Genomic DNA, 21,675 nt, shown 5'->3' with positions numbered 1-21,675 from the left:
CACCAAGAGTCAATTCTGTTAGACTATCTTGAAAGCAATGTATGAGTAGTTTATCCTCGCTCACATAACCCGTCATTTTTCGACAAAACATGACCAGATGCACCTTTGGACATCTTGTCCCATCATACTTCTCAAAATCAGGCATTTTGAATTTCGGGGGCAAAATCAGATCAGGTACCAAACTGAGTTCTTTGGCACCTAGTGCGGAGAAGACTTCAATGCCTTCTATCGCTTTGAGTCTTTCCTCTAGACTCCTATATTTTGCATCATGGTTATCCAATTTCAACTTGGCTACCTCTGTTGGGTCATCCAGATCCGAACTAGTGGATCGCAGAATAGCCCCTGGGTTTGACGCGAATATTCCTTGCCCCAAATTAGTAGGTGGAGCAGGTGGCATAGGTCGATGTTCCAAGCCAGTGGGTTCCCCTTGAATATACCCTCTTTGTGTTGTATATGCGAGCGGTGGAGTGAATCCTGGGGGATAGAGTGGATCCTGATCGTGGTGAATTCTTGATCGAGATTCCTCAATGTCGTGGCTCGCATGGGTCCCTTTCCTTTAACTAAAGCTGACATCATCTCCATCATCTTGGCCATTTGATCTCTTTGCTCGAGTGATTCCTCTCGAGATCTCACCATTAGGTCTCTCGTTTCTTGTTGCGATTTGGCCAGTTGCTCTTGTAATTCCTTTTGAGCCCTTTCCAACCTTTCAATTTTCTCATTGAATTCAAATTCTATTACTCTAGCTTGTCGGTAGCGTTTTATACGGATGACGTGGTTCCATCTTATGGTATTACAACTGCAAATTATATATTTTGTCTTTAGCGACCGAGTATGGGATATGCAATGTATGAATGCATGAATGAGTGCACGAATGTCAAAATGTTAGTTATGCAAGGAATGCAAAAAAAAAAATGGTGTTGATTTCAAGATAGCCCCATATTTAGGCATTTCATTTATCAACATAGTCTATTACACAAAGTTTCCATTTTTCCAATGATTACACAAATTTCCTAGCCACATTGCCTTGTTTCTTCACTTGCTCTAAAAACTCTGATATGCTCGATCTTTGGCTTGGAGGGAATTGGCAACTGAGAACTTCGGCTTCATCTGATAATTGAACAACTTGCATAACCACTTTGCGAATTTCATTGATCAAGAAGTTGAGTTGCATTTCTTTTCCTTTGAGAGTTCCTTCATACGCGTGAATGTCCCTATCGTACTGCTCACTCTTTTCTTCTAGAGCCTTCAGGAGGTTATCTAATTGTTGTTGACGAGATTGCAGCATATTTTCTAGATCTCGTGTTTTCCTTTTTAATTCTTGATGTTCAGACTGACTATTCGCCAATTCTGCAGCCACTATTTCATACTCGGCGTTCTTCCTTCTTAACTCTATCACAGCGCGCGCAGCCTTTTCCTCCTCTTTCTTTGCTTTTCCCTTCCAAAACTCCATTCCTCCCTTGATATTGTTAATTTCTTCCTTCCACTCTGCTGTCGACTTGCCCAACCCACTATTCTTTATTGTGCTTCTTAATTTCTTGTTTTCCAAATGAAGGTCCCTTAAGTCGTTTCTCACAATCTCGGCTTCTCTTTGTACTTTTTCAGTTCTGGACCTTTCAACCTGAACTTCAATCTTCAGCTGATAGTTTTCTTCTTGAAGGGCACTAAGGTCCCGAGACATCTTGGCCTTTTCTCGTTTAAATTCTTGTCTTGCCATTTCAAGCTCAGACGGTATTTCCTCCGAGAAAGGATTCTGAACAGTGTAACTTGTTGACGAGATCTGCTGACTATTTACCCGTTGCTTCCTCCATATGTCATAATCTTGGGTAAGGGTATCAGCATACAAAGCTAATTCCATGAAATAAATTTCCTTCCAAGACTTTGCAGTGTCTCGAACTTTCTTCATATATCCTTCACCCATGAAAGCGAACTCGAACTGTACTAATCCTCCAGTTGCGGGGAGGAATTGTCGCGAAGAAAATTGCCTTTGGACCAATAGCGGAGCATATCCAACTCCTCCCCATAACCCAAGTAAAGGTACCCAATCTTGGCTTCCACATTTGTATAGCAGAACTGAAGGACGGATCCAGTGTGCTCTCCATGTTATATCCTCGACGCGAAGATTTTGAAAAACTGATACCCAATGTTGCTCGGTGACTTCCTTCGGCCATTCTTTCTTGAGGTAAGCTTCTAGCGGGGAGAATGTTTTAGAAAACATATGGAACGGAGTGCGCTCTACCTTTCAGAAGTGACTCAAAATCCAAACATTGAGCAACTGAGCACATCCACTAAATCGTCCCTTTCCAACCCTTCGACAAGTACTCAGGGACCTGAAGGTTTCGGCTAGGATAGTCGGGACAGGGTCGACTCCTTGTTTTAACCTTTCGAAGAAATCAACTACTGCAACTTCGAGATGTCCGAGAACTTTTGGGAAAATGACCAAGCCATAAATGGCCAAAGCGAATAGATTTACCCTTTGCAGCATGTCAGGATGGTTCAGAACCAAATCTCGTAGGGAGGACCATGGAATGCAAATGGTTTCATTCTTCTTTTTTATCTGTTTTTCGGCCCATGCATCAGTCATGTCCGCTGGTCTCACTAACTTTTTCTTGAAGGTCATCGGCTTAGGCTCCTTCACATATATTTTGCCGAATTGTACATTGTCGATGCGGAGTAAAGCAGCATACTCCTCTATGGTTGGAGTCATGTCTTCTTGATTGAAGGTGAAACACTGATAAGCTGGGTCCCAGAACCGAACCATGGCTTGAATCAACTGTTCGTCTACACGGATGGTGATCAGGTGAGCTATATCTCCATACCTCCCAATGAAAATGTCTCTAGTGTCTGAATCCCACTGATTCCAAATTCGAACCAAATCCTCAAAGTTATTTTGGTGAACATTTACAGTTATATGTTCGGGCAAATTGGCAACACACCCTTCCACTAGACTATCCCCCTTTTCTCTCTGAGTTTTTAGAGACCAGTCCCGAACCACGGTATTCTTCTCGGTTATTTGTGTAATTGACTCCTCCATCAGAAACCCGTTTTTTGGCAACCAACCTTTAATCAACACCTTCCTAATATGATGCCTATGATGCATGATAAAAATAAAAACAAACAAACTTGGTTAGTAAACACAAAAAATATAATTTGAAAAATAAACTAAACTACCCAATCCAATTATTTTGCATAAACAGTGTAAATGAAAGGCAAAAGGCATTTTCCCCGTGTACTTATTTTGGTGACTATAAGCGGATAGAGGTTCGGCATGGCTCTAATTGGATAGCTCGTATGGTTCATTATATGCAGTCTCGGTTCTAGACAGTACTTCGAATTGCTCGTACTATCATCTGCTAAGATCAAGACGAAGCCTCGGTCATAACCCATCACAGCTCACGTGTTCAATTCGAGGATTACATTTACTTATGCCTATGCGAGGGACAAATTAACTCACGAAAGCATAAGTCATATGTAACCCGAAAGTATTCACTAGCCTGTGCGGAGGGACGAGTTAACTCACGAAGGCGTAGCGTTTACTTTCACTTAAACGGACGGAGCCCGGGTAGAGAACTCATGTTATGCGAAAATGCAAGTGCACGGTGTGTGGGGAAAAACTCATAAACCTTTACGTTTTACTTAAAGAAACTAAACCAAAATTAAAACCATAAAAATTGAAAACTGAAAAAAAACCAAATAACAAGTTAGAAGAAATATTTACAACACGATACAAATGCATGAATTTTGAAAACGAGATTTTCGGATCACGACCCAAATATTTACTTTGAACAAAGAAATTTGAAAATTTTGACAAAACGTGTTTAATTTGACTCGACTCACAAGCTTTTCCCCAGTGGAGTCGCCAGCTGTCGCGACGTAAAAAAAATTTTGGTTTGGGGTCGCTAATTGTGGCAATTTATTGAGAACTTTAAAACTGAAGTTTGATTTTTTTTTTTACATAAACTAAAAAAAAAAAAAAAGAAATAAAGATGGGAGTCGCCATCGATCTTTTTTATAGGTATGATCGGACACCTAATAAATTTATTTTCTTTAAAAAGAAGGACGAGTTTAGGTCTACGTTAAATCAGAGAAAAAGTAGGGTTCGGGAGTCGATTCTGCTGCGAGGAAGGTATGAGCACCCTCGTGACGCCCAAAATTGGTATCTTTTAAACATGTGTTGTCTTAATTTTCAAAAATGCTAGTTCAATTTAAATTCTAATCGTGATCCAATTTAAAAGACGAGAACTTTCAATTTTTGATTTTTGAGAAGGATATACCGTTTTAACACGAGCCGACGAATTCCATCCAACATAGCGATGAAATTTACGACTTAACGTTAAACCGGTGTATTGCCTCAACTAGTAATTAAAACATAAAAATTATTCATGAAATAAGAATTTGAAATAAATCAAATATGCAAACAATGACATTTTCAAATGAAAAATATTAACATAATACTAGAGCAAGAGCAAAACAATAATAATATTTAAAAGATAAATAAAACCAAACATAAACAAATATAAAGTACATTTAGTAATAATAATATAAGGTAATATATACATAAGATAATATGCAAAAATATAATATATGATATATATACATGATGTATGAAAATATAATGCCTAATAGACATATATATGCAATATTACTAAATATATACGTACTAGATACAAATACACATTGTATAATTCAACATATACAATAATATTAGAATACTATGGACAAGGAAAATACATTTATACTAATAATAGTAAAAGATATATATACACCAAATAATAATATAATAAGTAGCAATAGGAAAATAATAAATACAAAATCAATAATGCAACATACACAAATAATACAAATAAGAAAGGTATATGCATACGGACTATAAAATAAATGTATTAAAATTAATAATAAATACAATATGGGTAAAATAAATATATACATGATATATACATAATGTGGTACTAAGAAAATATATATATATATATATATATATATATAAATAATAGTATTAGAAATCATATAGTATATATAATGATAATATTAAAATATATACATAATATTATATATGAATTATTCATATAATATATATTAAAAATTGACTATTAATACGTACTAAAAATATATACGGGGTAAGCGGCATACACTAATAAATATAATAATAATAACCATGTAATACAATACCAAAAGGTAAATATAATAAAATGATATTAAAATAAAGGTATTAAAAACAGTAATATACATATGTATACATCTAACAAGGATATATAATAATAATAATAATAATAATAATAATAATAATAATAATAATAATAATAATAATATTGAAACACAAAAACCATTATAATAAAAATATTAAAATAAAGTAATAGAAACATTACTACATATATATATACATACATGAAGATATACACTAATGTATTTCAATAATAATAATAATAATAATAATAATAATAATAATATTGAAATGCAAAAATGTAATATTTAATAAAGAAACAAAAACAAATAAAAAAGGACTAAAATTGAACTAATAACAAAGTTCGGGGCAAATGTGAAAGGAAATAAAGAGAAAAGGGCTTATTTGAACGCAGCAAAAACAAAGGGGACCAAAGCAGTAATTATTCCTCCCATTAAAATGCAGCACATTAGCGGGACTAAATCGAAAAGCGAAAAATTATGGGGCCAAATTGAAAATAAAAAATGACTTAATTGTAAAACCTTGAAAAGCGGAAGGACACGCGCATAAATAACCCATTCAAACAAAACACGCAGATCCTCCTAGCGGGTCGGGTCGGATGGGTTGGACATGGCAAAACGACGTCGTTTTGGGGCTTAAGTGTAGCCCCAAAACGACATCGCTTTTGGAGGGCTATATAAGGCCTAAAATAACCAAAAAAATCATTTGGGGAGAGGGAAAGAAAAAAAAGAAGAGAGAGGGAAGAGAGAAGGGAGAGAGAAGGGAGGGGAATCCGGCCAGGGGCCGGTCACCGGACGGCCACCGAGGCTCACAAACACCGTGCCAAACCACCATGACGCTGGTTTAAAAAGGTAAAAAAAAATTTTGTATATTTTTTGTATATCTTTTTGTATATTTTTTTTTATGTTTTAATATATATATAGGTTAAAAAAAAACTTAAAACCGAATTTAAAATAGAAAGAAAAAGAAATCACCTTAGGTTTTTTTTTTAAGCTTTCAATCCTTTGATCTTGGTATTTTTTATGCTTGAATGCTATTTATGTATTTAAACGCTGATTGAATCACTATATTGAATCTGAGATTGAATGTTTCACTTTCTTGTTTTTGTGCTCATTTCTCTCTGCAAAAAATGAAGAAAAAAAAAATAAGAAGAGTCCCCCCCTTTTACCATCTTTTTCATTCGGCTTTTATAGCCTTATTTACAAACTATTTTTACTATTTTTACTATTATTGCATGTTTGCTTCCTTCCTCTGTCTTTGCAAAGCGGTGGGAGTGTGTGATGGTGTTGGTGGCGCATGAAGATGGGAGAATGGGAATGGTGCCGGTGGCGACAAAGATGGGAGAGTGGGAAGAGGCAAGTGGGAGTCTAGGGTTTTGGGATTGGGCTTGGATGTTGGGATAGGTTAATTTTAGGTTTTGGGTTTGAGGATGGGTTAAATGGTTTAATGGGCCTGGGTATTTTGTAAACGGGCCAAAATTGGCCTACAACAGTTAATATATTTTGTCTTTGAATTTTTGATGAATTTGAGTAATTTGGGCTAAATTGTAAAAATGAGATTTTGAGGGACTAAAATGTGAAATAAATGAAATATATGGACTTATATGAACACCATGTATATTCGGCTAAGCAAGTGTATATGGAAATTTGGTGTATTTTGTGATTTTATGAATTAGGGACTAAAATGTCAAAATGTGAAAATATGAGGGCTAATTTGTAAAATGCCCTAAATATGTATTTTTGGATTGATTTGAATGAATGTGAGTTTGAATAAGTTAAATTTGAATTGGTTTAGATCAAGAATTAAAGAAAACAGAATTAGATCGGAGGAAAACGAAAGTCGTTGAATAGTCGCTTGTTTCTGTTCATTTCCGTACGAGGTAAGTCGATATACAAATAAATGTATTTTGAATTGAATTATCAATGCTTATATGCTCTTGAAATGAAATGAATGACATAGAAGATGAATATGTGGAATTGTGAAAGCATCAGCAGTGTTTCGACGTTCAAAAAGCCCCGTACGAACCATAGGAATAGTTAGGATACATATGTTATGACATAGGATCCGATATGTGATTTCGTGTAAGACCATATCTGGGACGTTGCCATCGACTTATGATTACGTGTAAAACTATGTCTAGGATATCGGCATTGTATTTGATTTCATGTAGGACCCTGTCTGGGACAGTGGCATCGTTTTTTATTACATGTAAGACCACGTCTAGGATGTTGGCATTGTACGAGCTTTTCGAGTTATCCGCATATCCTTATGATTCTGAAGGGTTCAATGGGCATTCCGAGAAAAGAATGAATATATGAAATGTGTATCCGAATCAAGTACGTTTGAAATTTATACTATGTTTGATAGTAAAAGGTAAGTACATGTGTAAGTGATGATATATGAAATAAGCATGAGAAAATATGTTATATGACCGAATGAATTAGGATTATGTGAATTGTATATGAACTATGTAGTAAGTGGTAGTATTTTGGCCATGAATTACATGATTGGCTTGGTTTATAATTGTGTTATGTAATAAGTTTATTTATATAAGGCTTACTAAGCTTTTAAAAGCTTACATTGTGTGTCTTTCAACTGTTTTATAGATATCGTGGCTACCGGGAGCTTGGGGATCGTTGAGGATCATCACCACACTATGGAACTCTATTTTGGTACCTTTTGAAAATGTATATATTGAAGTATGGCATGTATAGGCTAGAAGTACTTGTAAATGTTTTGTAATGTGTATATCATGCCATGTGATATGGTTAAATTATGGTTGAACTTATGGTTTGATTTTGGTATATGATACGTGATGCAAATTATGCCTATGTGATGTGCTCGTGAATGACCTAGTGAGAAATGGTCAATTTGGTAAGTTAGTAATGTGGTTTGGTTATGGAAATGGTATGATTTTGATACAAGAATGAATGTGAAACTTTGTGTTAAGAATATGTATAATTGAATATGTTTAGTAGGTAAATATGCATGTTTTATTTAGAATAATGAGCATGAATTTAGTTGATGAATATATGATATGAATTATGAATGTTTTGAAGTTGAAATTGGTTGAAAATATGATGTATTTGATGCTTGAAAGGTATTTGTAAGGAGGACCCTAAAGGGGTGGCATTATGGCCTTGTAAATGGCCTATTTTTGCCCACACGGGCAGGGACACGGGTGTGTGTCTCTGCCGTGTTGCTCAATGGCCATTTCGAAATAAGCTTGGGCACACCACACGGTCGCACACATGGGCGTGTGCTAGGCCATGTGGCCAAGTCAATTTCGAGCACGGGTTAGACACACGGGAGTGTGACTGGTCATGTGATCCAAGTCAGTAGCCTCCTTAATTTTCACATGGCCTGACACACTGGCGTGACTTGTGGCCGTGTAGACAAGTCAGTATGTATGCCCTATTTTGCCACGGCTTAGACACACGGGCGTGTCTAATGTCGTATAAGGCACACGGCCTGTTCACACGGGCGTGTGACCTATATAACTTTGAAAAATACTTAAGTTTCAAAAAAAATTTGTATGCATTCGGTTTAGTCCTGACCCCTTTCTAAAGCATGTTTAAGGTTCCGTTGACCTATGCAAGGGACTCTGTATTGATGTATGACTATGATGCTATGATGATTGTGAAATGAATGCTAAATGTTTTTGATATGTCTGGTAATGCCTCTTAACCCTAATCCGGCGACGGATATAGGTTAGGGGTGTTACAAGAAGCCCATGAATTTCTATTGCCCAATGTTGGTGAAGTAAGCTTCCTTCATCTCCACCATTGATCATTTCACTTAATATTGTTTCTTGATAATTGCTTCCATCTAAATACTCAACATCTACCTTTTACCAATACATACATGATCATGTTTGATATTATGCATCTTTTTTTCATTGTTATGCTCAACATAAAAAATTCCCAAAGCCATTTCATTAAATGTGCACATCTTCTTTTTTATTATTTCCACCATTTACACAAATATGTTCCTTTTTTTTTTTTTCCAAATTTTTTCTTTGATCAGCAAAGCTACTTAATTCAACATCGGATGGCATTGGATATATGGATTGTTAGAACAATTTTCCAAACAAAAATACTTTACGAATGTCAATACTTCTCTGTATTCAAAAACTGATGACTGAATGCAATCACAATTGAGTATCAAAACTTCCTCAATGTGACTTAATCAATTAATTAAAAACTTTATAGTCATTTTATTATAATCCTTATGTGGGTGATTCTTTCATTGATACTATTTTCCCCATAGATCAACAATGTTTTGTATAGTCTAAACGCATTGATGGTTCCAACTCTTCAAATTAGCTTGATATCCTAACCAATCCCCTCTTAAGAAACATTTCTTTAATCCCGTCCACTTGAAACTCAAAAAGAAATTGCATATATGATATTATTCTTACAATGATACCTTCCAATTTCTCCTTTATAATCATCTCTCAAGCTATTATTTTAGTATTTAAATTTTTTTGGGGATCAGGAAAAAAAAATTATTCTTCTTTTTGTTTCTTAGTGTAGTTTGGTTCTACTGGTTCTGTTGTATTTCAATTCCTTGAATATAATCGTAAGTTCTACGAATTGTAGGACGAATTTTTATTTTTATTTTGAAAATATATTCATAGTGTAGAATTTAGAACTTTAAGAAATATATATACATATTGTGTACTAAACAATTGTTGACGTGTTCCCAAAAGGATATAATTTTTACTCGGAAGCTTTAAGTATAAATAATGAAAATAAATTATGAGTATATAAAATGAAAATTGTAAAACAATTATCATACTTGTAGTGATTTGTATACCTAAAATAAATTTGAGGAAGTAAATATAAATATGCAATCAAGCAGCGAATCACAGAATTAAAATTTCGAGAAGCATGTATAAGTCCTAGGAATTGGTAAATTAAGTAGAATTATAGGAAGACTAAAAGTAATTTTAGGATAGAAAGTTATTAATTTTATCTTCTGATTAATTTTAATGCATAATAATAAATTTAACTCTTAATGTTTATATATTTTGTGAATTTGACTCTTATTTATTTTTTGAGTTAAATTTAACCATTTACCTTTCAAAAAGTAGTTAAATCGTTTTTTTAACGGATATGATGATTAAAACATTAATCTTTTAACAATGTCAGCATGACAATCTACGTGTGCTTCATGCTGACATGACACTATTTATCTTGTATGTCACGTCAATAATAATTTAATAATTATAAAATATTTAAAAATAAAATAACTTAAAAGTAAAAATTTATTAATTTTCAAAAAAAATAGCATGAAATTTACGTGGATTATCATGCGAGCTTTCATGATTAAAATTTTAACATTTTAGTCAATATTTCTCTTTAAAAAAACAATTCACTCTTTTGAAATGCAAATTGTAAAATTTTACTCTATTTAAAAGGTTGAAAGTCAAATTTAACTAAAAATAAAAAATAAAAAAACAAGATTGATAAAAGATGTAAATGTTAAGGGTCAAATTTGTCATGTCCTTTTCAATGCTTAGACAAAAAGTAACAATTAAAAATATTAATTAAAAGATTTCTGCATTAATAAAAATTTAATGAAATAATACCAAAATAAAATTAATTAATCTTTTAATTTAATAAAATAAAATTATTTTCTATTTGAATATTTAATTTTAAATATTATTTTGATATAAAATTAAAACTATTAAGTCCAAAAATTTTGAAGTAAAAAATCTAATTAAATCATATATACGTTCAAAAGGAAAGTAAAAAAATTAAAAAAAGGGAAAGTAAAATAAAAAAATATTAAATAGAAGAATAAAATATTAAATAAAAGAATTTTATATTAAAAGAATTTTAGTAAAATCAATAAAATTAATTGATATTTTAATTTAATAAAAAAAGAATTAGTTAAGGTTTAAATATTTAAAAATTATCAATAGCGTAATTACTGTTTGAATACTTAATTGTAAAAATATTAAGAGTAAATATGTCATCCACTATTTACAATTTTAGAGTTGGTACTTTTATATATATTAGGTAGATAGATTAGATAAATAGATAGATAGATTTATAACACTAGGATATCTATGAAAGCCAGATATGCAGATGGGCACACTCTATTCCTATGATATTAAATGGTAGAAGAGAGTGAACAGTGGATCCAAAGAATCTTACGTACAAACACAAACGAACCAAATAAACAACTGTAACATCTACAAATATTTACCTATGGAAACTTCATCAAAACAATTCCTTGTGCAAGAATTACCTCCTCCACTCGGCTCTGACCACCTTATCTGAAATTGCCAAGCCAACAATAAAGGATGGTCATCATGTAGAAGCAGCATAGAGGGAGAGAACTAAACATGTTCAAAAGTGATGAGCAAAGACGACAACTGTCTAGTTTAGATACCATGCTCAAAATGAAAGTTGCATGCTAATTATTGCATAGAACTACCACATAAGAGCATGTTTTTTCTAATCTGACTATAGCCTTTTAAAGAATAGCAGGAAAAATAAAAAGGAAATAATCTCTAGAAATTAGCCTATCTCTAAAAATTAGTAATTTGATTATGGCCAATAGTACAAGGAAATTCCTAGAACTAAGGTAGAAAATCTGCTTAATTTAAGGAATTCCAACACTCCCCCTCAAGCTGGAGTGTAGATGTTAATCAAACCCAGCTTGCCCATAATTTCTTCGAACATTTTTCTGCTCAAGCTTTTGGTTAACACGTCTGCTACTTGTTGTCTTGTAGGTAGATATGAAACACAAACTTCCCCTTTGTTAATTTTCTCCGTAATAAAGTGGCGATCAATTTCCACATACTTGGTATGGTCATGGTGTCTGTGGTTATGAGCTATGCTAACTGCTGCTGGTTGTCACAAAGATAATGTTAGAGGTTTTGTATAGGATAATTTTAGTTCTCCCATTAGCACATTCCTTCACATATACCGTGGGACAAAGCTCGATATTCAGATTCAGCACTGCTGCGTGCCACAACAGATTGCTTTTACTCCTCCATGTCACGAGATTACCCCAAACATAGCTGCAGATAACGCTTGTGAGCGCTTTGTCATTAATCGCCCTGCCTGATCTGCATCGGTGTAGACTTCTATGCTTCGATTTACATCTTTCTTGAAATGCAACCCTTACCAGAGTCCCTTTTAAGTATCTCAATATCCTGTAGGCGCTTCCAAATGTTTCTCCCTAGGAGCATGCATAAATTGACTTATAACACTTACTCCAAAAGCTATGTCCTGGACGAGTGTGAGAAAGATAGATAAGTTTTCCCACTAACCGTTGATATCTCCCCTGTCTACCTCTTCTCCATCCTTATCGGTTCCTAATTTAAGGTTGGGTTCCATAGGAGTCTCGATGGTTTGTAACCCAACAGTCGACTTCGAAAGTAGATCAAGAACATACTTTCTTTGAGAGATTGAAATACCGCTTTGACCTTGCTATCTCCATTCCTAGAAAATATCGAAGATTCCCCAAATCTTTAAGTTGAAACTCAAGACTTAAGAACTCTTTTAGTCTTTCAATTTCAATAGAATCATCCCCTGTCAATATTATGTCATCTACATAGACAATGAGAATACAGGAGTTCCCATTATCCGAGTGTTTGTAGAATAAGGTGTGATCAGCGTGACCTTGAGTATAATGTCTACTAGTCATGGCTTTGGCAAAAGGATTAAACCAAGCCCTAGGGGATTGCTTTAGTCCATACAAGGACTTCTTCAACTTGCATACTTGGCCCTTGCTTCCTTCGAATCCAGGCGGAAATCCATGTAGACTTCTTCGTTTAATTCTCCATTGAGAAAAGCGTTTTTTACATCCAATTGGATCAAAGGCCATTCTAAGTTGACAACAATTGAGAAAAGCACTTGAATAGTATTCAATTTGGCCACCGGTGCAAATGTTTCCTCATAGTCCAACCCATATGTTTGAGTGAAACCCCTGGCCACAAGTCTAGCCTTGTATCGATAAATGCTCCCATCTGGTTTAAATTTTGTGGTGAAAATCCACTTACAACCCACGATCTTCTTCCCAGTAGGTAGTTTAGATATTTCCCAAGTTACATTGTCTTCAAGAGCCTTTATTTCTTCCAACACAGCTTGCCTCCATTTGGTTGACTTAAGAGCCTCTTCTATGTTTTTTGGAGTTTCTATAGACTCAACATTAGAAACAAAGGCATTGTAGGATTTAGACAAGTTTCCATAGGATACAAACCGAGAAATGGGATGTTAAGTGCAACTCCTAGTGCCCTTTCTTACTGCAATTGGAAGATAGATGGAAGATGAAGGAGGTGAAACTTCTTCCTCAAGACAGATCCTCGGGTAAAGATGGCATTGGCACTCTGCTTCTGCTTTGAGCAAATGATGTCTCCAGAGTATACACGAAACCCCGAGTTTTTTCTTGTTGTTTTCGAATGAGTGGGCTATTTTTCTTCATTAGTATGGTTAATCACCCTTGTTTCTTGTTGCTTTGAACAGTGGAGATAGGAAAAACAGGTTCCAAAACAGAAAAACAGTGGCTGTAGGATTTTCAGCAGGTTTTGTAGTGGTGGTAGGGCTGATAGAGTCTTGAGGTATAATGAGAAGATTGCTCAAGGTCTCATCTTCACTAAGTATCTCCCCCTGAAGATGAGAAGCTGAAAAATATGGCTCGTTTTTGAAGAAAGTAACATTAAGGGACACAAACATCCGGTGTAAGGTTGGAGAGTAGCACTTGTACCCTTTTTGTGTAGGTGAGTAACCAATAAAGACACAAGTGTGGGCTTTAGGATCAAGTTTAGATCGGTTAGGTTGATGGTTATGGACAAATGCTTTGCAACCAAATGTTTTGGTTGGGAGATTAGGAACACGAAACAAGGGAAAATTTTTTTGAATAGTATGTAAAGGTGTTTGAAAGTTTAATACCTTAGATGGGAGTCGGTTTATAAGATAACAAGCAGTAAGGACAGCTTCTCCCCATAAATACTTTGGTACACCCATAGTAAACATAAGAGCACGAGCCACGGCTACAAGGTGTCTATTTTTCTCTCTGAAACCCCGTTTTGTTGAGGGTGTCGGGACAAGAACTTTGATATATGATTCCTTGCTCAGAAAGATAAGGACTTAGGATAGAATTAAAGTACTCTCTCCCATTATCGGTTCTAAGGGTGTGAATATTTGAATTGAACTGGTTCGAATCATTGAATGAAAATTTTGAAGACTTTAGAGACTTGGATTTTTCTTTAAGGAGATAGATCCAACAAACTCTAGTGTGGTCATCAATGAAAGTTATGAACCACCTAGCCCCTGTGATGTTTTTTACTCGACTGGCTCCCCATAGATCACTGTGGATTAAAGAGAAAGGTTGAGATTGAACATAAGGTTTCAAAGGATAAGGGACACGAGTGTGTTTAGGCGGTTGGCAAACTTCACAGTTCAATGAACTTATTTTCTTATTTAGAAATAGTAGAGAAACAATTTCTTCAAGTACATGAAATTTGGGTGTCCTAGTCTACGGTGCCATAGCATGATATAATCTTCTTTTGATGTAGATAAGGCCATCCCTTCTTGTGAACTGTTTTTGTTCCAAACATATAAGCCATCATCAACTTTAGCGAGGCCAATCATCTTCCCGATTCACTGTTCTGAACCACACAACCTAAAGCGAAAAATTCAACAAGTACTTTTTCATCCTTGGTAAACTTGCTAATTGAGAATAAATTATAGGAAAGATTTGGAACATGTAAAACTTTATCAAGGGAAAAATTTTCAGTAAGTCTAACTGTCCCAATTCCAGCCACCAATGAGTAAGATCCATCAGCTATGCGAATCCGAGAATGATCATGACAAGGTAAATAGGTGTGAAACAAACTTAGATTACTGTCATGTGGTCGGATGCACCAGTCTAGTATCCGGAAGTTGTGATAGGTTCGTGTGTAGTATTTAAAGCAAGACCTTGAATAGCTAGTGACCCACCGGCTGTAGGAGTCTGAGTAGTTTATGAAGAGCCTCAAGTTGAGTTTTGGTTAGCGAAGTTTATGAAGAGTCTCAGAGGAATTTTCGGTGTCACCCATGGGAGTAGGGTTTCTAACGAGACAACAGAACAAGAAAAGAGAAGAAAGAGTAGGATCAATGAATTCTGATGCTCTTGATACCATGAACAAGTTTAGGAAGAAGAATTATTCTTATTTTTCTAATCGACTATAGCCTTTTAAAGAATAGCAGGAAAATTAAAAGGAAATAATCTCTAGAAATTAGCCTATCCCTAAAAATTAGTAATTTGATTATGGCTAATAGTACAAGGAAATTCCTAGAACTAAGGTAGAAAATCTGCTTAATTTAAGGAATTCCAACATGTTTAACTACACATGTAGACATGAATTTATGTACAACAGAGGCTGCCAGTTTCCATCTCTTACTTAAAGAATGGGGGAAAACTAAGCAGAATATCCATAGGTAATACTAATTTAGCAAAACAAAATCACAAACAGAAGGGCATAAAACATTCAATGTGAAGTTGTGCTTACCATTAGCATCTTTAGAGGATGATTGAGATTTGTCACTGATGATAGCACCTTTGGCAGCTACTCGAACCTGTCTTTGAGTATGTGGGGATTGTGAACCTGTATTACTATTGGTTGAAGTTGGCAGAGAATACCGCCTGTTTAACCCATTTTTCTCAACTGCCTCGGGGATAAACCTTGGGGACCGTTGACCCTTAAGTCTAGCTTTCGCAGATTCAGTTGGTGCCATATAACTGGGCACTTTTGGCATGTGATTTAACCCATTTGCCTGATTATCAATTTTTGCTGGGAAAGAAGCTCTTCTTTGGTTTGTGTTTGAGCTCTCATCACCGACCTGCTCATCCTTAGAGTTTAACTCCTCTGTTACTGGCATGTGCTCAATTTTGCCATTGTTTTTGGCCGGTGGAAAATCAACTGCAGGACAGACAATAGGCTCACCAAGAGAAGCATCTTCTGAGGAAAATTTCAGATCTGCCTCAAGAATTGACAGTTCTGATAGTGTTGCAGTCACATCTCTTATCTTCTCAGCAGATTCCTGCTCTAAAACATCGGGGTCGTTAGAACTAGAATATTTTTTCAGAGTCTTCTTTGTTTTCTCATTAACAAACTCAGACTTGTCAGTAACCTCCTTTGAAGAGTTGGAAAGCTTTCTTAAATTGCGCTTAACCCTCTCGAGCTCATTTTGTGGATGCTCCCAAACTGAATCTGCTGCTGAGTTGACAGAAACTCTCCTCAGACCTCGTTTATTTTTTTTATGCTCCAAGGTAGAATGACTAGATCCATTAACAGCTTTTGCATTGGATAGTTTCTGAACACTTAGCTTTGTCTTTCCACTCCTAATTGGTTTTGAGGGGTATTCCCAAAATTGTGATCTTGTCCATCGTTGAAGCCATTGCCAGGATGAGTTAGGCTCCTCCGGAACATACTGAAGTTGTAGAGGCAATACAGAAGGTGATGAGGCCAAAAGCTGAAATGATAGAAATGCATGGTCAAATACAGATTGGAACAACAATGAAAAAAAACATTGCAGAACTGGCGTAGGTCAAGACACCATGATTCTTGGCATCCACAACAGGCCATCAGCTAGGAACAGGAAGCAGTGGCACGCATCAAAAACATTCATCTCTAACAAATTTCATCCATATTAAAGGAAAAGGGGCCAGGAGCAGGAATGTATCTTCATGCAAAATTTTGTTACTAGTCATGCTAGAGTTCTAAAGTCTGAGTACTTGACATAACATTTCTTTCTTTCTTTCTTCTTCTTCTTTTGTTGTTTATCATTTCATGAGGTTCAACAAGCTTAGGAAAGGAAGTGCCACACGTGGGGGCCCAAAATAATTGAAGACATTTTCTAAGATTTAAGTCCTCTGAGAAGAACATATTAACAAGTAAGCATTATCAAAAATCAATAGTAGTAAAAAATGTAGATAAATAAACAAGCTAAAAAAATAGGCCAGAGGTAGTTTTGATACAAAGAGAAGGGATCTATGAACAACTGATACATTTGCATTCAAGATTCTCAGAAGGTGAAATACAGGACTCAGGCACGGTGGCTCTCAAAATAATATGGGGCATACAGCTATTTAGAGTTTTAGACATCACTTGCAAGTTAAAATAGGAAAGATGCCTCTATTGTACTGATATTATAAACATTAAGTACCACAGAGGAAAAAAAAAATACTAAAGATAACAAGAGTAAGAATATCCGCAATAGAAAATTATAACTTTAACGTAAACAGAACCATTCAAAGGATCAAGGTGCATAAGCGCAAGTTTGAAGCACAAAAGAAACGGGAGCAATGATACGTTAAAAAATATGCATCAGACCACTACTGCGGTGACAAAAGCAAGAATTAGGAGCATGAAAATTGTCCTAAAGGCTAAACATCACGGACTTTCTATCAGCACAGAAGTTCTCATTTTAAACAGTAAGCAGAATACAATAGTAGTATGAGGAACCAAATCATACCTTCTGAACAAACACATTATTTGATAAATTCTTCACCATTGAAGATATGCTCACTCCTATAGAATTTGAGCTTTTCAAACCCTGCTTAAATAAAGAAAAAAAAAAAGTAGCTACCTTATCACGTTATGTGCAATTAGCTACTCAAAATGCCACATAATGAAACAAAGGGAGGTATACTTTTATTTTCAGATAAGAACCTGAAATAAAATTATCCTTTATTATTATTGAATGGTTATGATATCAGTGCCCATGTTAATATCAATATAATCACAAAAATACCTTTATTCTCAGACTTTATACATAAACAACAAACTCAACTAGGGCATACAACTGGTGTTTACAGTTATTGTCAGGATAGCAAGAAACAACAAGCCATTATCCACTGATCGGTAAGAAAAATCACCTGAAGCAGTCTTGGATGTTTTTCCTGTATTTCCATGGCAATATCTGAACATCTGACCTTTTGACCACGAGCTAGTGCTTGCAACTTAACAATTCCCCATGTACAGCATAAAGTAGCAACAGCTTGTCTTCTAACCAAGTGACCACAAATAACTGGTTGCAGCCTTATAATGCCCTTGAGGATTCGAAATGCCCGGCGAGCCTTCCAACACAAAATATTGTCATCAATAAAACTACATGATTTTAGGGAGGATAATAATCATAATATAAGTAAATGTAAAAGTTGACAGCAGATTCAGTACCTCTATCAAACTTTATGCAAACGTACAAAAACCAAATTTGCATTTAAAATTTTTACAAATACTATAAATCAGCAGGTTGTCGAATATTTACAGACTCAAATATCTCTAAACAAGACGAAACTGATACTTGTGTTAACCTGAGAAACTCAGTCAAATGAATAGTAGACTACCCAAGTTGCTGTAAACAGTAATCCGGGCCCCTAAGAATTACATTCACTTACATCCCCTATGCTCATAACAATATGAAAGTATAAAGTAAATATAAAACATAGAGGCAGCCAGTCAATTGTAGAGTCTGACATATATAAGCAGTTAAACCTATATCTGGTTCAATTTTCTACCTCCCAATAAACGAAAGGTCTAGATCATACCACGAAAGAAGTATGAATCAATCACATGTCATCTAATCTTCACATATCCTTAACTATAAGTTAAACAATCATCATTAACAACATAAGGCATGATGCAAAGTGCAAGGTTCCAATATTAGAAAAATAAGCAGAACAGTGATAGTGCATTCAAGATACTGCAAATAACAGTCAACAGAGTTTTCACACAACTGAACGATTAGCAGTAAAATGCTTACAAGTTTCATTACTATGGATGACCTTTAAGTATAAAAGTAACTTTTAAAGGGAGAGTAGCTACCAGATAACCTCTGAAAGCAGCCTGTACTGTCACAGCAGCTGGGTCAAGCCTAATCCTATCAGGATTTTCTGGGTTACCAAAATTACCGGTTGTGGCATTATTTCCATCCACTTTTAGAGATGGAATATTTGCCCCATCAATCGGCAATTGGTCAGGTATACCCTTCTCAGAGTCCACCACATTCCTAACACGGCTCACTAGAATAGGTGCTGAAATCGATGGAGGATCCGCTGATAGGTCAGACACCTTGGAAGAAACCAAAACCTCACCTTTAGTTGCAGAATTCTGCCCATGACAATCAACAAAAATTAGAATATGCAACATTTTCAATCTTCAAGTGCTATTTCACATTTGAAGATAATTAATACTTCCTTACCAGCTTCTCTTTTCCTTTTGAGAAACTGGACTTTGAAGATTTCTTCCCAAGAAGCAAGGTCTTGATCCATTTCGCTGGAGATTTCCCCATCTCCGTTAAACCCAAAAATAATTAAAATTCCAAGTTTCTAAATCTGGAAATCTGCGAAGGTCATACCCAACCAAAGCCTCAATATTTAGCTAGTTAGCATTAAACTCTATTTTTTTTTTAAAGTAGCATTTTAAAAACAACCAAACGCACTCAATATCCTAATACAGTTTGCAAGTAATGGCAGTCAAAACGGCACTACACTACATAATCATTAGCTTGTTAGTTATAAGTTACTATAAATAAAAGACAAACTTAATTCAATCATAAAAAACAAAAAATGATATCGAACTGGATAGCGACTGAAAATGGAGAACCCAGACAAGCAAACTAAAACAAAGAAAGTTTGAAATTTTCCTTTCCGTTTTCAGATTTTCTTCACAATCTCAACGGTAAAAAAGAGAGTAAAAGATACATAGCCAAAATCCACATCTACTCAAGTAAATGAAAAGTAATACAATTAAATCAAGAAAAAAAAAAGTAAAAGCAAGCGTGTCGGCAGAACTGGAAAAAGGTGAAAAAGAAGAGAGGATCAAAAGCTTTCGCCTGAAAAGAGCATCAAATATGAAGTCCTTGTTCGCTACTAAGCTGTCATTACCGGAACTGTGAGCATTCAGAGATCTGAAGAACGAATTTCGTGTTTATATTTTAGAACTTTTGTTTTGCAAGCTTAATATTATTTATTTATTTATATATAAGAGAAATTAAAACTGTAATTGTAAGGACAAAAAAGAATTGTAGCATTGAATTTTGTACCGTGAAGGATTCCTCGAACAAGAGAATCTCGTGCAGGCTTTTTTTTAGTGAATTTAAAACTAAATAAAAACTAAGAAAGAGATGAAAACGGCCCGCACAAATAAATGTGTAAAACAGATGACAAGAGAAGTAGGTGTGTAAGTATAATAAGGGGCATCACCAGAGCGGGGAGAGATATCTTTATTAATTTTTACTTTTTCATATATTCTAATGTAATTTGGTTAGTTTTGCACCGGTTTCGATTGTACTAACCAATACGCACCGTTTCATTGTTAAATTAGAACAATTATCATTTTTCGTTAGTGAAAATTTTGATTCGTGCCGATTTGGTGCATGAATAATATTAAAAGAATATAAATTTTTTAATTATTTATTTTAAAAGTTTTTAGAATATACTTTTATATTTAAAATATAAAAACTAAATATAATAAAATAATTTACTCATTTGATTATCAAAGAAAAATCTCCGCTCCTTTTAGTTTTTTATTTATTTATTGAAAAGGTGAAAGATTTAAATCCTTAAAAATTCATATTAAATGATGAATATTTAAAGATTTATCTGAACCATAGATTTTAGTTGTTGAGTTTATTAATTAGTATTATTCATTTTATATTTGTAAATATATTTATATATATTAAATATTTTTTAAAAATAGATAAATTTGAAATGGTACATTAAAATAGATTAATATCGATACGTATCATTCTAATAAAAATAGTGCGTTCATCGATGCAATACTAATTGTCTTACTTTCGTTTTATAAGGACTACATTGATTCATTTCATTCAAACTCGATCATTGCTATTAAAATATAACAAACCAAAAAAAAAAAAAGGCAAAATCCCTCATGCCACATTTGGCTCACTATAAATAACTATTTTGTGGAAATAAAATACTAGTGATTTAGTTGGATGTAATAGAATACACAAGTAATAATCTATATTATTATTTAATCATTTGACTGAATTGATGTAATGAGTCAACTTGCACCAACTCGGTTAGAGGAATTATGAAAATATCATTTCATAATTAAAATAAGTTACATCATTCAATGATATTTTAATTTTTTATTTAAAAAGACGAATAAGAAAAACTTAAATGGGATGAGTTTTGAATGCATGCTATTTATATCAATAAAACATCAACATTGCCACTAAACTAAAACTTTAATATAATATTCACCTTTTAAACTTTTTTTTCATAATTTATTACATCTATCAATTATATATGTACTTACTATTATTTAAGCCCCTGACTGAGTTGGTATCACGAGTCAACCAGACACCAATTCAATTAGAGAAATTATGAAAATGTCATTGGTATCACGAGTCAACTGGTCACCAATTCAATTAAAGAAATTACGAAAATGTCATTCTATAATTAAAATAAGTTATATTATTCGAGAGTATTTTAGGATTTTTTTACCTACATAATACAAAAATAAAAAA

The 21,675-nt window shown here is 34.3% G+C and overlaps 1 protein-coding gene across 3 annotated transcripts; it reads right to left on the bottom strand.

Annotated features, from left to right (window-relative positions):
• Window positions 1-11,252: 11,252 nt before the first annotated feature.
• LOC108464348 (protein IQ-DOMAIN 29-like) lies at window positions 11,253-20,398 on the bottom strand. Of its 3 annotated transcripts, XM_017764611.2 has the most exons (8): window positions 20,227-20,398; window positions 20,017-20,091; window positions 19,384-19,524; window positions 19,008-19,292; window positions 18,059-18,259; window positions 17,656-17,736; window positions 15,690-16,653; window positions 11,253-11,465 (listed from the first exon to the last, which is right to left on the bottom strand). In XM_017764611.2, exons 3-8 carry the CDS (start codon window positions 19,471-19,473, stop codon window positions 11,434-11,436), a joined length of 1,653 nt encoding a protein of 550 aa, XP_017620100.1. In that variant the 5' UTR covers window positions 19,474-19,524; window positions 20,017-20,091; window positions 20,227-20,398; the 3' UTR covers window positions 11,253-11,433. The 3 variants fall into 3 exon arrangements, with proteins under 3 accessions (XP_017620100.1, XP_017620101.1, XP_017620102.1); XM_017764612.2 differs by lacking the exon at window positions 20,017-20,091; XM_017764613.2 differs by lacking the exon at window positions 20,227-20,398 and having other exon boundaries at window positions 20,069-20,174.
• Window positions 20,399-21,675: the final 1,277 nt, after the last annotated feature.

Source organism: Gossypium arboreum, chromosome 13 (assembly GCF_025698485.1).
Source record: "Gossypium arboreum isolate Shixiya-1 chromosome 13, ASM2569848v2, whole genome shotgun sequence".
Classification (NCBI taxonomy): Eukaryota; Viridiplantae; Streptophyta; class Magnoliopsida; order Malvales; family Malvaceae; genus Gossypium; species Gossypium arboreum.
The sequence above is the reverse complement of the archived record's forward strand: the minus strand, read 5'-3'. Positions and strand labels throughout refer to the sequence as shown.

Bases quoted from the DNA above. Each gene is read 5' to 3' on its own strand.
- LOC108464348 (XM_017764611.2), bottom strand. From the start codon at position 19,473: ATGGGGAAATCTCCAGCGAAATGGATCAAGACCTTGCTTCTTGGGAAG. The intron at 17,737-18,058 runs GTGATTTTTCTT...TTATTTAAGCAG, and splicing joins AACATCCAAGACTGCTTCAG to GGTTTGAAAAGCTCAAATTC. The intron at 11,466-15,689 runs GTAAGCACAACT...TGGCAATTTCAG, and splicing joins ATCCTCTAAAGATGCTAATG to ATAAGGTGGTCAGAGCCGAG.